Source organism: Emys orbicularis, chromosome 7 (assembly GCF_028017835.1).
Source record: "Emys orbicularis isolate rEmyOrb1 chromosome 7, rEmyOrb1.hap1, whole genome shotgun sequence".
Lineage (NCBI taxonomy): Eukaryota > Metazoa > Chordata > Testudines > Emydidae > Emys > Emys orbicularis.
Genome location: NC_088689.1, coordinates 119,842,006 through 119,867,875, shown reverse-complemented (window position 1 = coordinate 119,867,875; position 25,870 = coordinate 119,842,006). Strand labels below are relative to the sequence as shown.

At 42.5% G+C, this 25,870-nt stretch overlaps 1 protein-coding gene across 1 annotated transcript in view; it reads right to left on the bottom strand.

Annotated features, from left to right (window-relative positions):
* Positions 1-25,870, bottom strand: part of LOC135880792 (contactin-3-like) — a 103,584-nt gene that overhangs the window by 36,275 nt on the left and 41,439 nt on the right. The window contains exons 5-7 of the mRNA XM_065407132.1: positions 18,090-18,226; positions 16,784-16,913; positions 15,316-15,466 (exon numbers count right to left, since the gene is read on the bottom strand). Coding sequence (XP_065263204.1) covers positions 15,316-15,466; positions 16,784-16,913; positions 18,090-18,226 — 418 coding nt within the window. The remainder of the gene's footprint in view (positions 1-15,315; positions 15,467-16,783; positions 16,914-18,089; positions 18,227-25,870) is intronic.

Genomic DNA, 25,870 nt, shown 5'->3' with positions numbered 1-25,870 from the left:
GCAGCAAATACAGCTCAGCTGATGAAGAGAATTGTTCCTGAAGTATCTGCTAACCTCCACCGCCATCTCCCTGTAATTCTAGACAATCTAAACTTATATATAAAGAGTCAGAAATCTACACTTTCTAACAAAGCAAATATCTTTCCAGCAGGCTGGCTTTCAAGAAGTGACCTAGATTTCTACTTATTAGCTTATAATACATAAAAATGAGACTGCTTTCTAGTATTCCACATATTTATAGTATATTTCAATACTGCACAATAGAGAAAGACTCGACCCTAATTTTCAGAGACTAGATTCCATTTTCAAATACCCGCACATGCACTTTTGGTGCATTAACATTCTGCCTTTGCAAGTGAACAGGAAAGAGTGCAGTAAAAATGTGTGCACTTGTACATACATGGAGGCTAATTTGAGGTCTCACTGATAATCAAACCCAAGGTGTTAAAATATTAGGGTTGATTTTTTTTTTTTTTTTTTTTTTACACAAAAACAAAAAAATGACAGCTCTTCCTACCTCCATAGATATAGAAGAAATGGCTCATTGCTAGTAATCTCTCCTCCAAGTATCAGGGAAGGAAGGAGAAAATACACTGACATGGCTGCTAGCCCCATGCCCTTTATTAGACAATCTGAGGCATGGCTTTGTATGGGAAAATTTGGCAATAAGTCAGGAGATAGGAAGGTAGGGTGGGAACACAGGAATTACCACACTGGATCAGTCCATGTAGTCCATTATTGTGTCTCCAGAGGCTTCAGATAAAGGTATAAGAAACCCTTAGTGATCTATCCCTAACATTAGTTGTCATCCTGATCTCCAATAGTTAGAGACTGGCTTATGCCATGAAGCACGAGGTTAAATATCACTTCCAAAATTCATTATGATAACTCTCGATATTCACGCAAGATTTTTAAATCTTGCTAAGTTCCTGGACTCAACAACTTTTCGTCTCCCGCAGGCATAGAGTGGCTACACAGGAGAGCTTACAGCAGTGCAGCTGCAGAGGGGTAAACAAGGCTGATGCACCATTACCTGCTAAATGGCTATTCTTTGGCAGGAAAGGGGGTTGGGGCAAAAATCTACATCTTAGCAAAGAGACAGCATGGACAGACTGCCTGTCATCTTGCTCCCAGCTGGAAATGTTTTGCAAAAGGGGGAAAGAACTATAAGAAGAAGGGGCAGACACTGCAAGACACCCCTCTTTCTCTCCTTGCCCATCATATTCTCTGCATCCAAAAAGAAAAAGGAAGCAGCCATCAGACTCTGGAGGAGGGGTTCTAACCCAAAGAGTTTGGTCAGTGAGGCACACAACAGACCTATATTGGTAGGACTACGTCGCTCAGGAGTGTGAAAAATCCACACCCCTGAGCAACGTAGTTATATCGACTTAACCCCCCATGTGGACAGTGCCATGTTGATGGGAGAGCTTCTCATGTCGACGTAGCTACCACCTCCCACAGAGGTGGATTAACTACGCCAATGGGAGAGGCTCTCCCGTCAGTGTAGGAGCCCCTTCACTTAAGCAGCACTTAATGGCGCAGCTGCATAGGGTCAGCTGTGCTGATGCAGCATTTTAAGTGTAGACCTGCCCTCAGACAGCCGAAAGCATCTGGTGGGAAATCTTTGTTTTGAACCTAATATCCTTTGTGAAGTTAGGCACCAATAAGCATTTTATCTTGATTTTTCTTGTAACCGTTTCTGACTTTTATGCCTCATTTCTTGTACTCACTTAAAATCTATCTCTGTGCCGTTCATAAACCTGTTTTATTATTTTAGCTAATCCAATGTGTTTCAGTTGAAGTGTCTGGATAACTATTTAAAATAATAAGATGTATTTTGTAATTCCCTTAAACTAATAACACACTTAATACATTTGTATTGTCCAGGAAAGGGCTGGAAAGTACAGGACATATATTTCTGGGGAAGATCTGGGACTGGGAGTGTGTTGGGGTCACTCTGCAGCTTAACCCAGGCTGGCAAGAGCCAAGGTGTGGCTGGCTGGCTGCAATACACACAGTCATAGCTGGGAGTGACTTACATGCTGAAGGCTGTTTGTGAGCAGTCCAGGTTGTAGGCTAAGCAACAAGGCGTTGTGAAGGGCATGACAGGTTGCAGGGCAGAGGTGAAACAGCTACTCATTAGTCTGGATTGTGCCCCGGTATGTCACAATAGGTATAACTTAAAGGGTTTCAATAAAATAATAATCAGGTCAGGACAATAATGGACAATGCAATAAATATAAGCTCATCGCCAACTCCTCAAGACACCCTAAGTAGTTCAGTATCCATTAGATAAAAATCAGGTGGCTAATCATGCATGAAAATTTCATTACAGCATGTAAGAATTCAACACATAGGGCCCGATCCTCAGCCTGACCAGGGGTATGGCAACACAACCCATCTCTAAAGCCTGTTGATTCATCCATCTGAGGATTCCCCCTGTATAATCCATGGGTAGCATGGAGTTCTTATAGCAGCTCTGACAACAGAATGTCCAGCCCCTGGCACTGGGGGCATTCCTGGCAGAAAGCAGCTAGGGCCAGGGCATTTCTATCTCATCAGGCTGCTCAAAAATAAACCATGCCCAAGATTAAGTCGATGGGAGTCTTTTTATTGACTTCAGCACCAGCTGAAGTCACTTTTGTGTCCACCCTCCTTTCCCCTAGGACCAGTGTGGCTTGCTTAGGGAATCTGGCCCATACTATATAAGTAGGTAAAAACTGCATATTTTACCCATCAAAGTCAAGTTAAATTAGATCTGATTATTCATAGAACACCACCCTCCCCCGCATAAACACACAAGATTAAAGCCCTGATCCCACCTCAGTATTTGCTACTGGGGACCCTGTTTATTCAGTCCCAGACAGGACTGTAGCATGAAATCAGGACCCAATAATGAGACAGTAAGTGAATACAAGCTTGTTACTCTTCAGATCACAACGTTTTATTACTAAAATAACAACAAAGCTACATCCCAACTGCTTTTTTGTATTTATCAGATTATTCAGCATAAAAGCAACAAAATTAGGCCCCTATTGATATGATAATAAACACAAATGTATTACTTTCCCACTACACAACACTTCAATACAAAGGATCAGTAGGAAACTAGGTCAACACTGATTTTTTATATATCAGTCAAATTCCAGCTAGATTGAACCAGATTACTCAACAAGAAAGCTAGCATCATTAAATTCATATTGATGTCCTGGTAAGTAAATGCAAATACGTTACCTTTCCAGATCACACACAGTTTCAAACCATAGACCAAACGTAAGTAAAAGTTACTTAATTCAAATTCTAGTCAAGATGAATCCAGTTACTGATCCTCATCAGACTCATTCAACTTTTTAATCAGCAATCATCTTATTTCCCTTAATTTGACACCACTTCATCACAACCGTAAAACACAATTTTTAGCATCTTTTATTTGTTGTGGTTTTTAACCCCCTTCTTCTAGTCTGGAGGAGCCTAGAACTATCTGGAGAAAAAAAACGGTTAACCATATTTTTCACAACTGTTGTTCTTCGAGATGTGTTACTCCTGTCCATTCCATTTGAGGTGTGTGCTCGCGCCCACATGCGCGGTCATCGGAGATTTTTGCCTTAGTGGTATCCATAGGGCCAATTGTGGTGCCCCCGTGACTGCCACGCTTATGCATCGGTATATCAGACACCACCAGCCCTACACCCGTCTCATTTCCTTCTTACTGACAACTTCCACAGAGGGGTAAGGGGGCAGGCAATGGAATGGACATGAGCAACACATCTCGAAGAACAATTATGAAAAAGGTGGCAAGTATCAGAGGGGTAGCCGTGTTAGTCTGAATCTGTAAAAAGCAACAGAGGGTCCTGTGGCACCTTTAAGACTAAAAAAGGTGGGTAACCGTTTTTTCTTCTTCGAGTGCTTGCTCATGTTGATTCCATTCTAGGTGACTCACAAGCAGTATCAATGGAAGCAGACTCAGAGTTCACGGTCTTGCAGCTTGCAGCACTGCTCTGCCAAAGCCAGTGTTGTCTTGAGCTTGTTGGGTAAGCACATCATGAGACACAAACGTGTGGACAGACAACCAGATAGCAGCTCTACAGATCTCTTGGATTGGTACCTGTGCCAGGAAGGCCACTGATGACGCTTGTGCCCTAGTCGAGTGTGTTGTCACAATTGCCGGTGAAGGCACTTTCGCCAGCTCATAGCAGTAGTGGATGCAGGTCGTGATCAAGGACGAAATCCTCTGAGCAGACATTGGGCGACCTTTCGTTCTGTCTGCCACCACAACGAACAACTGCGTCGACTTACGGCACGGCCTTATTCTACCTATGTAGAAGGCCAGCGTCCTCCTGACGTCCAGGGTGTGTAGCCTGCGCTCCTCACCTGACGCATGAGGCTTTGGAAAGAAGACACATAAGTATATATCCTGGCCAGTATGAAATTGGGAAATGACCTTGGGCAGAAATGCTGGGTGCGGTCACAGCTGGACCTTATCCTTGTAGAAGACTGTATAGGGCGGCTCCGAAGTGTCCTGATCTCTGACACCCTGTGGGCCGACATGATCATGACCAGGAACGAAACTTTACAGGAGAGTAGCAGGAGAGAGCAAGAAGCCAGCGGCTCAAATGGAGCCTCGACAGCACGAGATTCAGGTCCCAGGGGGGATGGGATCCCGGTCGTGTGGGTAGAGACGCTCCAGACCTTTCAAAAACCATGCCATCATGTTCGAGCTGCCTTGGAACGGAGGATGGAAAGCCGAGATAGCCATTTGGCCAGGTAAGTCACTCTGGTGGAGGGTTTCCTGCTACCCAGCAAGACACGGGCCGAGCATGCCCGTTCATCTTTGCTTAGCCATGAAGTAGCCAAGCTGTCAAGTGCAGCGCCACCAGGTTTGGCTGCCATGGTTCTGTGACAGCAGATCTAGCCAGAGGGGCAGCTGCAGTGGGGCGGCTACCAAAAGGCTCAGCAATGTGCCGAACCAGTGCTGATGAGGCCATGCGGGGGCTATTAGGATAACTTTCACCCTGTCTTGCCTGATCTTCACAAGGACTCTGTGAATCAGCGGCACTGGCGGGAAGGCATACATCAACGCCCCTGACCATGGAATGAAAAAGGCGTCTGACAGGGAGCTCTTGTCCACTCCTGGATCGAACAGAACATGTGACATTTTCTGTTCTGCCTGGACGTGAACAAGTCCACCTGGAACAGAGTCCTATGGCACCTTGTAGACTAACAGATGTATTGGAGCATAAGCTTTCATGGTATTCACCCACGAAAGCTTATGCTCCAATACATCTGTTAGTCTATAAGGTGCCGCAGGACTCTTTGTTGCTGTTTACAGATCCAGACTAACACAGCTACCCCTCTGATACAAGTCCACCTGGGGAGTCCCCCACCTCTGGAAGATTATGCTGACTGCCTCCGGATGGAACGACCACTCGTGGCGAGAGGAGAAAGTCCTGCTGAGGTGATCCTCTAGGACATTCCTGGTCCCAGGCAGGTGAGCAGCTATCAGATGAACGGCATGTTGCACTCAAAAATCCCACAGGCAGAGAGTTTCTTGACAAAGCGCTGAAGACCTGGCACTGCCCTGCTTGTTGATGTAATACATGGTGGTGGTATTGTCCGTCAGGACCTGCACTTCGCCTTTCAGGCAGGACAAGAATGCTGGGCAGACCAGGCAAACTGCTCTGAGCTCCATGACGTTGATGTGGAGGGCCAGATCATCCTGCAACCAGCGGCCATGGGTGCTCAGCTCGCCCAGCTGGACTCCCCAGGCCGGCTCCACAGGCCAGGTCCGAAGCATCAGAGACCAGGGTCAGTGCTAGGGACAGGGTCGCGAAGGGGACTCCCTCCAACACTGACCCAGGGTCCAACCACCAATCCATGGACGACCCGATGTGGTCCGGCACCCTGACTACCCAGTCCAGGTCATGCCTGTTGGGAATGTAGACCGTCGCCAGCCACACTTGCAGGGACCAGAGATGGATCTGAGCATGGCTGACCACATATGTACACACAGCTATGTGGCCCAATAGCCACAGGCATGTGTGAGCCATGGTGAGCGGGTGGTTCTTTACATGGGAGATCAGTCCGACATGGCCTGAAAACACGCTTCCTGAAGGAAGACTCTGGCTTGCGTGGAGTCGAGAACCGCCCCAATGAACTCTATTTGCTGGATGGGCATTAAGGTGGATTTTTTCTCGTTTATTAACAGGCCCAGGTCGCGGCAAGTGGAATGCACCAGATCGAGGCTCCTCTGCACTTGCTCCCAAGACCTGCTCTCGATGAGCCAGTCGTCAAGATATGGGAAGACCTGGACCCCTCGGCGTCTCAGGTAAACAGCCACTGGCACCATACATTTTGTGAACACCCTGAGGGCCGATGAGAGACCAAAGGGCAGTGCTGTGAATTGAAAATGGTGCCTCCTCACTATGAAACGGTGGAAATGTCTGTGACCTGGGAATATGGAAATAAACGTCCTTTAAGTTGAGGGTGGTGTACTAGTCTCCCAGATCCAGGGAGGGGATGATGGAGGCCAGGGAGACCATGCAAAACTTCAACTTTTGGAGAGAATTGTTGAGGTGACGCAGATCCAGGATGGGTCTGAAGCTCCCTTTTGCCTTCAGAATTAGGAAGTAGAGGGAATAGAACCCTTTTCCTTTCATGTCCTGAGGGACCTCCTCCACCACCCCAAGGTGCAAGAGGTTCTCGATCTCTTGAACGAGGAGTTGCTCGTGAGAAGGGTCCCTGAAGAGGGACAGGAAAGCGGGGGGAGGGAGGGACGGCTTAAAATTGCAGGGAATAGCCCCGAGATACTACGTCCAGCCCTCAGTGGTCTGAGGTGACCCGCAACCAGGCCGAACGGTAGGCACGAAAATGGGCGAGGAAAGGGCAGTGTGGATCAGGGGAATTCAATGGGGCATCGCTCTTGAGTGCATGTTCTAAAGGAGTGCTTCTGGCCTCCAGGATGCTTCACTGGGCCAGGCTCTGTGGGAGGAGGAAGGGCAGTGATGACTAAAACTTGTGTGTCTAACCCTCCTCCTAGCAGGCCCCTGATGACTACACTTAACAACTACTTAACACTAACAAACTATTTACAAGGCCCTAAGACTTGAAGTCAGAGGAGACGAAACCGCTAGCCCTTGCTATGCAAGGAAAGACGCTCCGACTAACCACCACCGAGAAGGTGTAGGGCCAGTGGCACCTGATATACCAACGCATGAGCGTGGCACTCAAGGGGGCACCACAGCTGGCCCTATGGATACCGCTAAGTCAAAAATCTATGATGACTGCACACATGGGTGTGCACACACACATAGAATGGAATTGACATGAGCAAGCACTCGAAGAAGATAGATTTGTTTACTGTTATGACTATGCTCTTTTTTCCCCTCAAAACCACCAATATTAACCCTTTCCCAATCGAAAGATAAATCAAAGTTTGCAATAAACAGTGAAGACAGAGGCTTAGAACCAGCTAGTAGTACTGATTCTAGAATGATCCTAAGAATCTGGGAACACCAGACCTGGACACAGTATTCCACTAGTGTTCACATCAGTGTCAAATACCTCTGAAATGTAATCTCCCTATTCTTACTCAGTATTCCTGTTTATATATCCGAGGATCGCATTAGACCTTTTAGCCATAACATTGTGCTGGGAGCTCATGTTCAGCTGATTATTCACCATGACCCCAAGTCTTTTTCAGAGTCACTGCTTCCCAGATAGTTCAGTTGTTAATCTAATAGAGACAGTAAATCAATCCATTTCTCTTTTTTTATTCTGATTGACTACATTTCTTAAGAGGGGAGGATTTTTTGTAGCCATTTATTGGCAGCAGTCACTAACATTCCAAATGGTTATTTTATCAGTTTAAAAATTCAACAATTCAGGATATGTTCCATAATAATCAGATTTCCGGGGGGTGCGGTGGAGTGTGGGATGGGTGGAAAGAAAGAGTGTAAACCTGGAGTAACTTGCATGAGTTTTCTAACATCTGAGTAGAAGACATTCATCTGGGGATGAATCAATAACATACGAAGACGGTTTCTTATTCCATGCCATCTCCACCAGCATTATGCTCTTTCTTTTTTATTTGGAAGACTGATGGGTGAAAATAATTTGCACTACCGTTCTCTTATACTTAGATTCACAAAGAAACGTAGGCTTCGTGGTGCTTAGTGTCACAAGGCCTAAGGTTTAGGCACCCAGAAAACCATAGGAACTCAATGTGATTCACAAAGGTTAGGGACTTAGACTCCCTATACAATGTATGGGGAGAGAGAGAGGCCCCTTAGATTGCAACTGACAAAAGCCAGCAGACTAAGCGGGAAGCCACCTAACTTAGCCAATGGGAGATGCCAACGAGAGGGGTGCATGCTAGGCCCAGCCCCTCTCATGGAGATGGATGCCTGACTCCAGGCTGAGGGGAATCACCTACCTCTGTTAGCGATTCTCAGCTGTGAACCTTCTTTGGAGTTAGGCACCCAATGGGTTTTTTGCAAGAAGCAGGGGGAAGCGGAGGAGAGGACCTCCCTCATAAGTTTTAGACTGCTGTTTCAGGTACTTGGGATGTAGAAGCCCCCCAGTTCAAGTCCTCCCACCACCTGAGGGGGAGAAGGGATTTAAACAAGGACCAGCTATCTCTCAGATTAGTGCTCTAACCACTCGGTTATGGGATATTCTGATGTGGGGCTCCCCCAGTCTCTCCTGTTGAAGCAGTTCCACTGTGGATAAACCACTGCTCTGCCATCGTCCGTTGAAGTGGCTCCAATGCAACCAAAAGAAGAGCCAGACTTTTTATTTGTAACTATGTTTAACTTTGAATCAAAGCGGCCAAAACTATTGCTTTATGACTGACCTGCTGATAAAACAATCTCTAAAGAAGTCTTTGCAGGCCTTGTAACCAAAGTCGCCCCATACTAAATTTATAGATTAAGGTGATTTTGTCACGCACTGCAGGAGTTCTCACTGGAAGACCCAACTGAAGTCAAATTGCACTATTTGTACGAAGTGCCACCAAATGATCTGGAGCTTCCAACTTCTCCAGTTAACACCACACATCAGAAGACTTGCGATAAAAATCACACAAATTGGCAACATTGCTTGTAACATGAGATGATTGGCAAATAACAGATTAACTAGCTCTTGGCTGCCCATAGCAGGCTGGGCCCCAACGATGGCTACAATGGGGAATACGAACTGACCTGTGCTGTTATGCCAGATAACCACAAAATCAACCAGACTCCTCCTCTTTTAGGGCCTGATTCTGCACCACTGATGTCAATAGGAGTCTTGCTATTGACTTAAATGAGAACAAGATCAAAATTTTTATGCCCATTGTGTAACTCATTGTGTAACTCTTAAAAGGATTACAAAATTTACTGCAGAGGAAAAATTCGCTTTAAAAAGGGGAAGGAGCATAAGGTTTAAATGATTAACTACAGCTATATGCGAGGATCACTACAGGTATCACACTCCTCTTCTGATCCCACCCCGGGATCCCCCTTAAGCACTGGATCCATTTGGAACTGCTCAAACTTGCCTTCAATATCCCTCAAAGCTTTGCCTCCACCTATCTCTCTACTAACCTCTATACTCTGACAATAACGCCAGCCTCAATGACTCAAGTCATTTAATTCTTCCCATCCCATCCTGATGCATTTTCCATGCAGACCCCTGTCTCTTTAACACTTTTCCCAATCCAGCACTCCAAGCCCCTGCATTCCTTATTCAAGTCACTCTAAAAAGTGACACCTTTTTAGGGGCTCACAAGAATTTATTTTTTCCACCCGTTTTGAGTGGTTTTTCAGTACAGAAGATATGAATTCATTTTTAAATTGTATGCTTTTTCTCCAAGACATTTTTAGCTCTTTTAATTAAACCTATGAGTTGTTCTCCAAATCTCCCATGAGCTGAAAATGCAGCAACAAATATTCGAAAATATTCAAAAAATATAAGCAACAATGACATCAAAGTGAAAATCGTACATGTTTAGAAGGAATGTGGCTACAACATCCAAACAAATATAAATTATTAAACAATAAAATTCTGAGAACACTTTGAAACAGTATCACCGTATTTTTTAATTATTCAAGTATAAACTTTATTAAAACGTATTCACTCTAATCGTGTCACTCCAGATTTACCCAAGTGTAACAGAATAGAATTTAGTCCAATATATGTTTAACACCAGGCAAGGTTCTGCCACCTGCACTCAAGCTGAGCGGCCCCCTTTCCACAAGAAGACCCACTGAAATTAATATGGGTAAGGTTCTATTCAACTGATGAGGGTGGAAAGATTAGTTGCCTTCTTTACCAATATGGGGTTATAATGAGCCTTTACGCTCAGCATCATGTAGGGGGGTAGTGCAGAGTTGTCCTCCCCTCTGCCCCCCCAGGCAGCTTCAGGAAGGGAAAATAATTTACTGCGTCCCTGGGAAGTATCCAGCTTACCTACCAGCTTGCACCTTGCCAACTAATTTGGCCAGCAGGGGGATATGGACAGGGGACACAGCTAAAGTTCTGCCTACTTCCTGCCTTCTCTTTCCCCTCCCAACATGCACCTAGTGGAGAGTATTTGAAGAACAAGGGCTGCACTCTGCACTAGACCTGGGCCCAAAATCCAGGTTGGCTTGTCCTGCCTGCCTCCCCTACGTTCACCAGCTTGGCAAAGAGCAGAATCTAGTCCGGATATTAGCATCATATTTTTTGCTTGTTTGCTTTAATAAAGACTTCTTCATTTGAAGAGAGTGAATGAAAAAAAGTTCCACTAATTGCAAACCTTTCCTGAATTGCGATTTGTATATAGTGACAAACCTTTCATGAATTGCAATAGATTCCTGAATTGCAATTATTCACAGGAGACAGTAATGAACTAGAGTGTCTCCTGCAAAGATTCACAATTCCACTCTACTCTGAAGGCAAGTTCATTAGATTAATCCAGGGTTATTGGCTTGTTATTACATTTATTTTGTAAGCCATTTATAGCATGCTATCGAAAATAAAGCTGCAGATACTCTGGGCTACATTTTAAAAACAACTGAACTCAGTTTTCACATCTAAGAGCCATGATTTGCGTTTTCAAGTAAGGTGACCAGACAGCAAGTGTGAAAAATCGGGACGGGGGTGGGGGGTAATAGGAACCTATATAAGAAAAAGACCCAAAAATCGGGACTGTCCCTATGAAATCGGGACATCTGGTCACCCTAGTTTTCAAGTAGGTGCATAAATCTATCAGGTAGTACTTTGTACACAAAATATTTGTTGGTGATGGGACATTTGTATGTTCAATATAGACCTGGTCTTTTCCCCCCAATAAAATCAATGGGACTTTTTCTCACAAGAACAGCATCAGGCCCTGAGTTTCTGCATGCAAAGCAGTGCTTTACAAAAATGAGCAAGAAGGAGGTATAGAAAACATGCAATAGTTGAAATACACCAAATTATGAAGGGGATCTCACAAATTTTGGTGGATATTGAGGTACTAGGTTACAAACTCACAGGACAATGAGATGTTGTGACATTTCAAGATGATGGGAAATTACATGTGGAAAGCAGAAGCAACAAGGAAAGAGACTGGTTTGAAAGGAGTTCATGATCCCAGGTGGGTCTGCAGCCAGCTAAGCAAATTTATGGGGCTGTATGAAGCTGTGTAAGGGTGTGTGCCCAACATCATGCCATACTCCTATACTTCTCAGCATTAGACTTGACCACAAATAAGAATAGTGTTTGATGTGAAGAGAGGAGTGAGAATTGCACAGACCAAAAAGCTGCTGACTCTTCAAAGCTCAGGGGTGTTGGGGTTTTGGTTCTGGTCCATCTCTAGTTTGATGTATGTAACAAATAATAAAGGTAACATCTCTGAGCCACGTCCACAAAATATCTATGAAAAACACCTTGTCCAATTTTCTGCATTTAAAAATATTTAATTAATTTCACAACAAAAAAGTGACAGTACTAGCAATGTTTTACGGGAATAAGACCCAGTGATTTTCTCCTGAACTAGAATACCTTGCCAGCAGCAAGTCAAGCGCTGCAAAATCTAACACAGTAAACAAGGTTCCATGGAAGTATACGTAGAAGAAATTAGAATCAGCATTCTGAACCACCCCATCAAATCAAAGCAGTCAGCACAGCTTCCCTATGCTCATCACAGGCCTCTCAAGTGCACCTCCACCTAGAGTCACATCCCCTCTCTCACTTGATAGAGGACGTTTGATGCCAGAATGTTACAACAAACACATTCTGCAGCCCACCCTTTTTCATGGCTCTCAGCCATCCTCAGAATTCTTTCTGCTTGTCACTCAGTGTCCCACAAAGGTTTTCTTCCTGCCTGTGATCACATCTTGGAGGCACCTGCTCCATGCAAATGGTGAGGTGTAAGGGAGAATGCTGAGGACAGCAGTGCTCCCCCAAGGCTTAAGAAACACAAAGCAAATGTACCTCTGCTTCTACTCTTCCAGGGTAGAAAGAGCTGTATTTTCCTGTACTCTGAGTCAGTGGAACTGAACCACTGAGCGTGTGCGATTTTTAACTGAACACATACAAGATCTGGCAAATGCAAACTGATTTGACAATTTTTCAATACCTGTTCTTAGGTGGGGTCTTTATTTAACTATGGTAGGAAGCAGTCTATTTTCTTAACAAAGTAGAAATGAACCACAAACTGTCAACAAGAAAGTATAAAAACTCCCTCCTCCTGCCCCACATTTAGTTACTTAGCGGACTCTGCTTATTGTTAATCATTTGGTTTCTGTATAATCTTGTACAAGGGGGCACATTTACTTTTCTCATTGTTTTGGACATGCTTTTGTTCCATTTTTCATTTACAGTCAGTTATATTTATTCATCCCGTATTTATAATAGTAATAGTACCGCTAATGAACTAATTATTATTAATACTCAGCATCTATACTGCACAGCACTTTGAGAACACCAGGCCATATTCAATGCTGTTATAATTGGGCAAAGTTTCAATCACTTATGTCAGTGGTAAATTTAAGCCCATGTACTAATTTATATATGTAAAACAGCTGTGTACATTTTTTCAGATTTTCTTTTTAAAATGCAGATTATGTGCATATGGAATTCAGCACATGCATGGACAATTTTTAGTATCTCAGTGCTGTGGGAGCCCAATTAAAGCATGCAATATTCGGTTTTAACAGGAGAGGCTGAAATATGTAAGGCAGGAAGATTGTTTGCCCAGGAAATGTATCTGGTCTCTGGAATATTTCAGTGCATCCTGCTAAACTAGTTAGATATCAAGTATTTACAAGAGTGTCTGTTGCTTCCAGACTGATGGTTCTTGACTAGGTTACGCCTGAATGTAGTAAGCAGAGCCACTTGTCACACACTGAAAAAATGCTGCCTCTTTAATTACTCATTCAGCAGGGATGGCATGGGAGTGGTGAGAGACCTTGAAAACTTAAAATTCCATAAATATATTTCAATTCTCTCCACACTCACCGAAGGATTGAAAGGGCAAACATAGGTGAGGGCTCTGTCTCCCCCACAGTATGACAGACAGACTGGACCACTACCACTGAGTCAAATATAACTCCCAATTAAGGCTAAATTCTGTCTTCAGGAAACGGGGACGTTTACATAAGAACTGCCACACTGGATCAGACCAGTGCTGCATCCAGTCCAGTATCCCACCCTCAACCATGACCAGTGCCAGTTGCTTGTGAAAAGGATGCCATAAGGACATTATGGAATTACTTGCCCCGACAGAAACTCCACTCATTAGTTGGTTTATACCCAAAAGCATGAGGGTTCACATTCTTTATACATTAGATAGGATGAAAAAAAAGGTAACTATGGATGTTCTCATTAGACATTTATGATACAGTGGGATTTTTCAAAGCATTTAGCACTGGCCTTACTCTGTCCCCCTTGAAGCAAATTACTGTGGACTTCAAGGGGAGCGGAGTTAGGTCAATGTTAATCGCATCTGAAAAATCACACCCCTAATTTTTATTTGAAATCTGCTAGATCTCAATGATATTCTGTGGCAGGGACCTCCACAGGCTTGTCATGTGCTACGTTAGTAAAGTATTTCCTTTTATTAGTTTTCCATTTGTTGCTATTCTATTTCATAATATTATGAGAAAGGGTATACACAAGTGCCTGATAATCCTCTGCTCACCATTCATTACATCATATACTTCTATTCTGACCCATTTTATTTAGCTCTTCTCTAAATCAAGCAGTCCTAATCTTTTCAGTCTCTGCTCATATGAAAGCCTTTCTCTCATCCATTTCTATTTCTGTGGTATATTTTTATGAAAAGGTGATCAGAACCGAACACAGTATTCAAGGTAAGGGAACATCATCAGTTTATGTAACAACATTATAATATTTTCTATCCCATTCTTTACACATCATAATTCTGTGGGTTGGTTTTTTTTTTGACTGATGGTGCACATTGAGCAGATTTTTTTCATTGAGCTGTAAACAGTGATGTCCCCATCTTTTCTCTAAGTGGTTATAGTTAAAATTTACAACACAACATTGTGTATGAGCAATTTGAGTTTTCTGTTCCAATGTATATTAGTCTGCATTACTTAACAGTGATTTTCATCTGCTACTGTTCAACCCAACTGCCTGGCGTTATTAGCTCCCTCTGGAGTACAATGGACTAACCTGACTAATTTTGTGTCATCTGTAAATTTGAACCATACTGGTCACTCCCTTTTCCAGATTATTAATAAATACATTAAACAACAGCTGTCTTAAGTGCAGGACCTCAGACCACCCCACTGTTAACCTTTTGCTATGATGAAAATCGACCATTTATTCCTATTCTGTTTTTTGTTTCTGAGCCAAATTCTCACTGTAGCACTACTTTACAGTTCTTACCCCAAACCTCTTTTCTTACCCTCCACTTGTGAAGGATTTTGTCTAAAGGATTTTGCAAGTACAAGTATTTGCATGTTATATTACAGGTTTTGTAATTGCAGTATATTTCCAAGTCTCACATAGATTTCCCAAGGTGCCACTGCCCTGGGCCAAAGTCCGCTCTCCATTACTCCTGTGAACCAGAAAGCAGAGGCTGGCCCACTGACTTCAATGAATGCTGTATGCTTGTATCTCAGAGCAGAATATTCTCAGATAGAATGGCAATACACACGGTATAAAGGCTATATAAAAGCTAGATATTGTTATTTTCAATTATTAAAATCTAGACAGATATTAGATAAGATTTTGCCCAGTTACTATTTGGATTTGAAAGTGATACCATTATATAGCTGTCCTTAAAAAGGAATTTGCAGGTTATAAACAAATAATCTTTTAATAAGATTAAAACAATTATAATACCTTTCATTTTCCTGTAGCAGCTCGCCTCCCTTCTTCCAGGAGCAAATTGCCTTAGGGGAAGCTTTTGGCTTGCACTCAAAATTTACTGTGCTGCCTATCTGAACCTGAATCAGTTTCTTCATTGGGTTCTTGGAGAAATCTGGAGCAGAAGCTAAAACAGAGGGAATGTTAACAGTGAAATAAAACTGATTGACATTATATTAATGATGCTAGTACTGAGCATTTATATGGCACTTCTCAGCTTCTAAGTGTATTTACAAACATTAATTAAGTACAGTAGTTAATTCAAACAGTACTCCTGTAAGGGAAATATTATTTCTCCTTTTTACAACTTGAGGTACTGGGACACAAAAGTTAAGGCCTTGATTCTGCAAAGCACTTAAGCACATGCTGAGGTTTAAGCGTGGGTTTAAGGTCCCACCGACTTGACTGGGATTTAAACATATGGTTAAGTCCTACTGAAGTTGGTCGTGTTTAAGCACATGCATAAGTTTAAGTATATGCTCAAGAGCTTTGATGAATCTGGCCTGAAGGGATTTTCCCACGATCACTTGGACTCAGCACCAGGACCTGTATTAGAACTCAGAGAATTTCCTGACTCCTCGTCTTGTGTCAGATCACTGGTCTGGGCCTCAGGATTATGAAACCGCTTGGACTGTAGAAGTATATTCTGTATTAACAGTTCAACAAATGGGCATGACAGAGAAGAATGCCAATCACTGAACTTTGAATGGAAATCCAATTTTTAGGAAGACGAGGCTGGGTTAATGGTTCAGTGATTGACTCTGAACCTTATCATTGGAAGGGAACTAGTTTGTTTTACATAGGCCTCATTCCAATTAATTTCCAAATCACTCTCCCTCGCCTTAAAAGTAAAAAGCATGAAAGCATTTGAATTCACATGACACTTTGCAAGTTCAATGTTTCATTCTAGTAAGTGATTGTCATTTGTTTTTAAAATGAGCACAGATCACCTGAACCATAAAATGACAGACCCTTATCCCGACGATCAAGGAAAGTAGCACATACAACCAGCTTATTGCTTTGAAATGACATTTCTCTCTTGGGAATAGTGGAGTCAGGATGCAGAAGGTCAGTGCTACTGATTAATGTGCTTAGCCAATGTGGCTTCCAGATTGTGTGATTAGTTTTAATCTTTGGGCTTGCATCCAAGCCTTTGTCTCTGCTCTCCCCCTAATTAATAATTTATCTCTGTGTCCTCGGGTTAAAGCAGTGAATGATTGGGCTGTAAATATGGTGGCTATTTCCAGCAAATCCTTTAGAACCAGGTGGGTAAACTCCTCAGAACTGTGGATAAGAAGTTATCTGCTGTAATAAAAATGTTTATTTTGTTGAAAGCATCTGAGTGGGTTAAAACTTTGAGATCATGTGCATGTTACTAGCTGCAGCAGTAATGGCAAAAAGTTATCTCCCCCCGCCCCCCAGTAGAAAGAAAAATTAATCTTACCTACAACCCTGAGCTCTGCACTGGAATATATCATTCCATGTTTGTTTTCAGCTATGCACTGGTATATGCCAGAATCTGTCAGATTTAGATTTGTTATTATAAGTGTACCACCTTCAGTTTGGATCCTTCCCTGGATATTAAGAAAAACACCTTTAATGTACACTAAGTTTTACAGGAAATAAATAAAAGGGGTGCAATTCATCGATGTGCAGAGAGTTTGCGTAAGTCCCATTACGAGGCCCTAAGCGGGATTTATGTAGGGGATATGCTCTCTGCACAGGGGTGAACTCCATACTTTGGGAATGATGCAATGATGGCTTGAGTGAGACAAATAGAGCTTTATGGTGCCATCTAATGAGAAAAAGGCCTGAATCAGACACCAAATCCTCCCCACACTAAGGAAATCCAGGTATGGATCTTAACTTTGTCACTTGTGATTCTGACTAGCAAAGTGCCCTACTGCCAACGGCAAGTACTCAGAAATTATGAGTTAGGCCCCCCCAAATCATGGTTTTTTGTTGTTGTTGTTTTTTACAAAAATAAATAATTTTAGGCTCTTTTTTATTAGTCTGAGTCCTAAAGGCCTGAGATTTTTCTCTATAATCATGAAGATTAGAAACTTACTAAAAAGCTGAGATTCTCACCCAATCACTTGCCTCCAAGAGCTGCGCTTTAAGAAACGGACCAAATATCATGGGACTTATGATAAAATCGTGTGAGTTGGCATCACTGAAAGTCTGTAATCACTTGCTCTAACTTCATCAATTTACAATAATTTGGAGTCCATGAAGTACCCCTCCACCTCCAGAGAGTGGCTACCCCTCCCCCACCCTGCCCCACTCACCCCTCTGTTCGCGGAGCATGACTCCCCACCCTGCCCCAGTCTCTTCCCGCACCCCGGGAGCGCGCCTCTCCCTCTCGCACCCGGCTCCAGTCACCCTCCCCGCCCCCAGAGTGCGTCTCTCCCTCCCCGTCTTGCCCCAGTTACTCACCCCTGGAGCCTACCTCTCTCTTCAATGTCCTGCCCCAGTCACCCCTCCACCCCTAGAGCCCTGCTCAACTGGCAGGGGGAGGGTGGTGGAGAGAGGTGGAACAAGGGGTGGGGCCTTGGGGAAAGGCAGAGCAGGGGGTGGGGGAGGTTCCGGCACTCAGTGTCCAGTTTTCATAAATTAGAAAGTTGGGCACCCTATTGGACTGGTTAGTTCCATGGACCTCAATGAACTCTTAGCAGTTAATATGTAGGGATCTTAATTTCATATGACTTTACTTAAAAAAGTCAAACAAAGCATAAAAAAATCCACTTTACCTCTAATGCTAGAGTGTTTCCATTCTTTGTCCATCTGTAGGATGGTTTGGGCTTCCCACTTGCCCTACATTCCCAGTATAAACTATCCTCCACTGCAGCTTCAATATCTTTTATAATCTGGACCCAGTGAGGTTTTGCTACATAAGAAATACAAAACAAGAAAGCCCAAACAAATTGCAAATTACTGTTCAGTGTGAGAACAAAAGGGTTAATTTAGAAAGAGGATATTAGGCTGCTAGGTGGATCAGCTGGTGCCCAAAGATTCTCCATGGTTCTGACCTGGGTTGCTTACTGAAAGAAATATGACTCGATGTCCTTTTAAAATAAATTTGATTAAAGCTGATAAATACATCACTAAGGCTAAATATATCACCAAGTATTAAAATATTACTACACTAATTAAGTGTTAAACAATACAGTAAGAAATTGAGGTCAAAATAAGTGTAAATAGACAAATCAGCACCAATATTGGAATTCAATAATCAGTTTAGTTAAATCATGAAATTAACACATACTTAAACCAGAACATCTAAAGAGGTGGCTGTCCGTTTATTTCTAAACTCCAAGTGAAGGATTTTTCCTATGGCAGTGTAATCAAAACATAGCTGGGTGAATATTTTAATACAGAAACCAAATTATTGTTTACATGTAAATCACAACATCAAAAGCCAATTGAAACTTTCTTCTCAGATATCTCTATTATCAGTGTTTCCCAAACTGGGGCCGCCGCTTGTGCAGGGAAAGCCCCTGGCGGTCCGGGCCGGTTTGTTTACCTGCCGCGTCCACAGGTCTGGCCGCTCGCAGCTCCCACTGGCTATGGTTTGCTCTCCAGGCCAATGGGAGCTGCGGGAAGCTGCGGCCAGTACGTCCCTCGGCCCGCGGCGCTTCCAGCAGCTCCCATTGGCCTGGAGCAGCGAACTGCGGCCAGGGGGAGCCGCAATCGGCCGGACCTGCAGACGCGGCAGGTAAACAAACCGGCCCGGCCCGCCAGGGGCTTTCCCTGAACAAGTGGCGTCCCAAGTTTGGGAAACACCGCTATTATGTATGATGAACAATCCATTTACTCCTCACTAACACAAATGCAGACTTTAATCAAACTTTCTAATAAGCAAAAGTTTCACAGCTCTCACTTAGCATTATATTGCTGAAAATTTAATTTCTCTGGATGCTTTTACAGAACTAGGAACACATATATGCAATGATTTTCAGGCAAAATTTTAGGGCTACTTAAACGTAGAAGATTATTCTTTCACACCTTCCCATGTGGTCTTTATGGGTGGTTACACACACATTCATTAACATAACCACACATTCACACCCTAAAATAATAAAAAGCTGGGAGGTCCCTCAATTAATGAAAACAAAAGACAAAAACAGAAAATGGATAAACAAGATACATAAGATACAAAGGGCTCTGAACTCTCTAGTTCTCACAGACGTTCCACTTGCGTGGAGTGGGAGCTGTAACTGCAGTCAAGCACCAGATGATGACATTGCTGTCACAATGCTATATGCTTGCAAGCTTCTTTAGATACAGGGAGACAAGTCATGGGTACGTAGCCTGTTGACATCATGACTTTCTTCCTCAGAGTTGATCAGTCTCAGAGTACGGAAATGTTTAGCTTCTTGAACTGGCTTGCTGACCCAAAATGCAAGGTCTTCCACTTTTACCTTCATCTTTATGGTTCATAATTCTAGCTTGCTTCACCTTACAGCACCTCATTTGGGGCTCTTAGGCAGGCATTGTGACCTGGATACAGACAGCATGGTACAACTATACTGTCGTGAACAAGCTTTGGACTGAACATCAGTTTGGAAAATCTTGCTTAGACCAAGTAGTCTTCTTAAAATCCATTTTACAACGATATGCAATGCGAACCTCAAAAATATCAAGAACTGGAAAAACACAAGGCATAAGAATGGCCATACTGGGTCAGAGTAGAGGTCCATCTAGCCCAGTATCCTGTCTTCCGACAGTGGGCAGTGCCAGGTGCCCCAGAGCGAAGGAATAGAACAGGTAATCATTAAATGATTCATCCCCTCTTGCCCATTTCCAGCTTCTGGCAATCAGAGGCTAGGGACACCATCCCTGTCCATCCTGGCTAATAGCCATTGATGGACCCATCCTCCATGAACTTATCTAGTTCTTTTTTGAACCCTGTTATAGTCTTTGCCTTCACAACATCATCTGGCAAGGAGTTCCACAGGTTGACTGTGCGTCGTGTGAAGAAGTACTTCCTTCTGTTTGTTTTAAATCTGCTGCCTATTCATTTTAAATCTGCTGACTATTAAAGGCAAGTTGTGAGGTAATTACCCTACCTAATTACCCCCCTAACCCCCTGGGGTAAATGGCCGTGGGTGACATATGGCACACCACCCAGCACGTGCCTTAAGAAGGACCATAAAAATAACCAATTATCTAACAAAAGAAAGGAACCATTCATATTGTGTCCTCTTCAGCATTTCTTGAAATAAATTTAGATATCATATGACAGCTTTCAGAGTAGCAGCCGTGTTAGTCTGTATCCGCAAAAATAACAGGAGTACTTGTGGCACCTTAGAGACTAACAAATTTATTAGAGCATAAGCTTTCGTGGGCTACAACCCACTTCTTCGGATGCATATATGACAGCTGTTTCCCCTTTCCTTTGCAAACAAGGGAAATGGGGAATTGGCAGTTACAAGCTAACTGGGTAAAAGGTAATAATAACCTGGCCCTTTAGTAGCTCTCCACTGAAAAGCAGAAAGTTTCTTGACAAGTTATTACTATGAATTCCATTTGAAACAGAAATAAGTAAAGTTTGTACTAAGTCTGTATTCTCATATATGCTATTTCTCTCACAACAGACAAACCCTGACCTTTGCATTTGCAGAAACCAGATGCAAGGTTGTGTAACACTTTGCTAAAATAAGACTGTCAGGGCTCAAAACCATAACTTTCTTGATTTTATGGATTTTCTGCAATTGCTATTTTTTTGTGAAAAAAGAAGGCTGTCTGGAATTTGGTTCTCCTTCTTATAACATTCTGCCAGAACTGAGTTTACAAAATTGATACCTTATGTACTTGTCGAGTCTAGCTTTGATTGACTGCTAACAGGAAGGGGATAAGTAATTTACCATTGGAAGATGGGTATCAGGCTAAATCAAAACTACTTTCATTTTTAATTTCTTAATGTACTCCCTTTTATTGGGTGAAAGCTGCATTTCAAAAAGTAAAGTACCTCACACCTTCTTCTGCGCATTTTACATAGAAAATATAAACAGAGGCACTATTTACTTGTTGACACAGACCCCTAGAGAACCCAGCATTACTGCATTCCGCAGTATAAAATAATGATGGGTGAATATGAAAAGGTTCAGATAAACATCCACACCAGAAATGCTATGAAAAGAACATAGCTCAAGACAGACGCATCTTTCCACATTCAGACAATACCAGGTTGTGGGGAAACGAAGAATAAAAGTTACTGAAAATGTTTTGAATGTTGAAAAAAGCTTTGGGGTAAGTTTTTGAAAATGCTGAATGACCTAGAAGACTAAGGCCCATTTTCAAAAATGATTTGGGAGCCCAACTGAGCACCTCACAAACATTAAACATTTATCCTCACAATGACTTGGCAAGGTAGGGAAATATCCACATTTTACAGATGGGGTTCTGAGTACACCTGGCTGGAAAATGGAAATCCATTCCTATGAAATATTTCAAGCTTTTGAAAAAAATCATCTTAAACTGATCTGAAACGTCAACAATTGCAAAACTTTTCACAGGAAGGGTTTTCTAAAATAATTCCCTTTTGGGAGAAACAAAACGGGATGCTTTGGTCTCCTGGCTGCCTTTTGCCTCTCTGTCCCCATTGCTGGGGGAAGGCTGAGAGGTCAGAGAATTAGGATGCTCAACCTCCGCAGCCTTCTGGGAAAGATTTTGGCAGTTTCATTTGTAGAAAAATAGAAGTGACACAAGCCTCCCAGGTGGGAAGCCATCACTTAGATTTTCCCAATAGAAACATCAAAATTTTAAGTCAAAACTGAAATGTTCTCACAAAAAAATTTCAGTTTTTCAAAAAGGGCATGTTGGGTTGGAAAAATCATTCTAATAAAAAATTGCAACTCGCTCTAGTACTGAGGCAGAAAGGGCCTAATGAATTCCTGTTGAGATGGTGACTACAGTGAAATTACACCAGGGATGAGTTCAGCTCTGAGAAATTAATGACTTGCCTTTGGTCACATGGGTAGTCTACAGGGCAGCTGAGAACTGAAACCAGATCTCCTGATTCTCAGGCCTGTGCCTTAGCCACAGGACCATTAGTCTACCATTTGGATGAAGATTGGGTTGGTTTTCTTTTTATACAAACCAATTTACCCATTTCTGTACTGTAATATACCTCCAGGTCTATATTCCTCAAAAGATGATGTTGTCACAGTGTATTACATTGGACTCATTACAATCATTAAAATAATACAGTATAATGTTATACTAATAGGTACTAATATCATACCGGTTATAGGTCACTGATGTATAAGCACATGGGATGAAACGCTCATGTAAAGAGTTAAAATTAAACATGCAGTACACATCTGGCAGTCATTAAGGGGATTATGTAGTTTAAACCACTCTCTTCTGTCCCATCCTCTGTGAAATCTTTCCGAGGTTCCTTTGTTTTGCAGACTAGCTGTGCAAACAAGAGTTAATGACCAGACCAATGCTAGGTGAGCAACCTTGAAGTAAGGGGTTTCCCAGATGAAAAGCCCAAGGGCTGAGACAGGAACAGTGAATGGGCCTTTTAAGTGATGAGATTCCAGGGGAGTCCAAGGGAGAACTGCTACTGGGAACAGAGAAACTGCAGATCTTGTTTCTGCCCTATCTCAGCAGATACCGTTCTATTGACAAACCTCTTGTACCCTAAGAAATGCACTTTCAACTGTCCTCTTTATCGAGGTATCCCTCAATTATAACACAGGTTCATCTCTGCGTCACACAAACTTATTATCTTACTATCATCAAATTTATTTACATCACAAAAGCTAAATTATTAAACTGAAGTTACCAAAAGAGCCACCATTTATGCTAAAACTTCTTGAACTATCATTTTGGAATGTTTGTCCCATGTGTGTCAAGGGGGATGAAAGACTGAGCATAGATGTCTGCATGGTTCTTGCACTTTGCATACCTAAATATTTATGTAAAACAGGCAACAGTACTTGCATTATTGATGGATCCATAGATGTGCAATATTTCACATCTGCTATATACCCTCATTTGAAAGCATTCCTATAAAGTAGGTTTAAAGTAGCCCAGTTCTTTGATGCTCATAGCTATAAAATTCATCATTTTCTGTATTCCCGAGAAAGGGAAAGTTCTGTCTTATCTGTAAATTTTCATTCTGGGACACTCCATATCATTTTTCACAGTGGCTTGTTGTCTGTCTCTATAGCTATTGGGAGCAAACCAGATCTTTACTCTGAGCCTGGGCTCAGGACGACCCCCTCAAGGAAGAACTCTCTAGAAGAATAGATTCCAAAGCTGAAAAATACTAACTATAAGTTCAAAAGCACTGTTCAACTGACACATTTGCAGCAGAGTCTTAACATGGAATTTAAGGAACACCCTCTTCTTTTTCAAACCACTTAACAAGTGACCAATAGCAAGGGGAAAAAAGGACATAATGCAATCATTTGAGGGAGCATCAGACTGACATAGAGGGTCCTAGAATAAAAACGCGCAGGTAAGACAGAATTTTCCCTTTCTGAGTCCCCTCCATGCCAGACACTCTACACAGTGGGATACAGAAAACGGTATATCATTTCTAGACAGGGAGAAGGATTCATTCTAACCATGTAAGAATGTAAGCATTACGAGGGCACCCTTTTGCATAATACCCTTCCACGAAATGGTGCATTACCAGGTGTGAGGGTGTCAACTCCATAAGGTTTGAGAAAGTATGGATGGAAGACCATGGTAATAGTAGTCTTACCTACTTCCTCATAAGATGAATATGATATCTCCACACCCAAAAAATATTTTTAAAAAAACAGTGTCTGGTAATGAGAGAAGTTGAACCAGAAGATTTGAGTACCTCAGCTATACAGCTTTACTCTCCTCTAGGCTCTGTTGCATTAACTTATGCATTTTACTTTTTTAGGATATTCAGATTCATCCAGAAGGACAACAAACAACACTTCCTATTATAGGAGAAAGATTGTGGTGACCTTGGGGATGGAGGCCTGGTTAGTTCACAAAACTACCATGCTTGATAGACCATGGAACTGAGGTTTCACTGAGAGCAAACCAAGCTCTGAAACCCCTTGGACAAGGAAGTGGTGAGTAGAAAACAGCTTTTCAGTGACACAAGGAAGAGACCTATCACTGTGAAGCTGAAAGGTGGTTTTATTAGGACTTGTAGTATACAGATCAAGATCATGATAGCAATCTGCATATTGTTAGAGTGCTGGTCCTCAGGAATCTGTTACGTGACAGTGATGAAAGACTCTCTTGGGTATCTTACAGTGCAATGTACCTGCAGTCTGACTTGTCTTTCCAAGAAACGTTGGCTTTGAGCCCCATCGTCAGTTGACTTATCCTGATGTGTGTCCCTTGTTACATCAAGTGATAAATTGACATCATTTGTGAATTTCCCCTGAAATACTAACAAGCTGTGTATCACCTTCTTAAATGCATGATGGTAGTTCAAACCTTCCTCTTAGCTTCCCAGATGATGGGTGAGGCAGTGCTAGATTTTGGTTTGGGACAGGGATAAGTCCCTGTTGCACTGTTGTGTGTGTGTGTGTATTGGGAGTTTGAGAGGCAGTTCCAGATATATTTAAATCAGGTCTGAGAACCAAGTCTGAGAACTTCTCATCATGTGTAACATGATGAGAAGTTTGTCATCTGAATGGAGGGATGAAATGGCATCTGAGAATACTTGTATACCAGTTACAAGACTACAAGAGAAGCATTCTGTATTGAAAACGCTTCTTGTTGTAACAAAAGCTAAAGTATCTCTGGCTGACTCTCTCTGATCATATCTTCAATAGATCTCCAAGAGGTTTATTTTCATTTTCTGAAATTTTGGGAAGATAATCTAAGGATGGATTTCCACCTGGAATACTGATCTTGTTAGGAGATCTGAAATCTAAAATGGGCTACATCACTTTGTTTTCTCGTTGGTACCACAAAATCTTGTGACCTTACCAAAATATCTGTCTCTCTACAGAACTGGTTCTATCATTTCATTATGCAGGAGAAACTATTGGCCCCTACATCTTTTGATGCTATGAAGGACTTGTTGATAGTGCTGTTTTATTTTACTTAAATTCTGGGAATGGATAAACTTACCCCCCAGGACAATTAACAAGTTCTATTTTATATCCTCTCCTGATTATGTCAAACATCCATTTTCTGTGGTAGTTCACATCCAGATGAGGGCCCACCGTGAAACTCCACTCATAACAGGAAAATCTGCCCAGACTTGGAAAAATCAAGAGGAGCTTTTGGAATTGGATGGTTTTCCAGACAATCCCAGCCTTGGTCTTCCAACTCTCACGACAGCAATGGCCTCCTTCTAACATGTAATGCCCCTGCTGGAACCTCGAGAAGCAGTAGCTTCATAAGGAACATTTCCCAAGATAAGGTAGTTTGAAGATTCTCCCCCTGCACAAAGGGAGGGACTTATTCCCCTTGTCTAAAACTTCATGAAAACTCTGCGACAAAGGGAGCCAGGGAGCCAATGCAGAGAATTGTAGGGAGTTCTTCCTGAAGGGGATCTTAAGACCAGGCTCTGAGC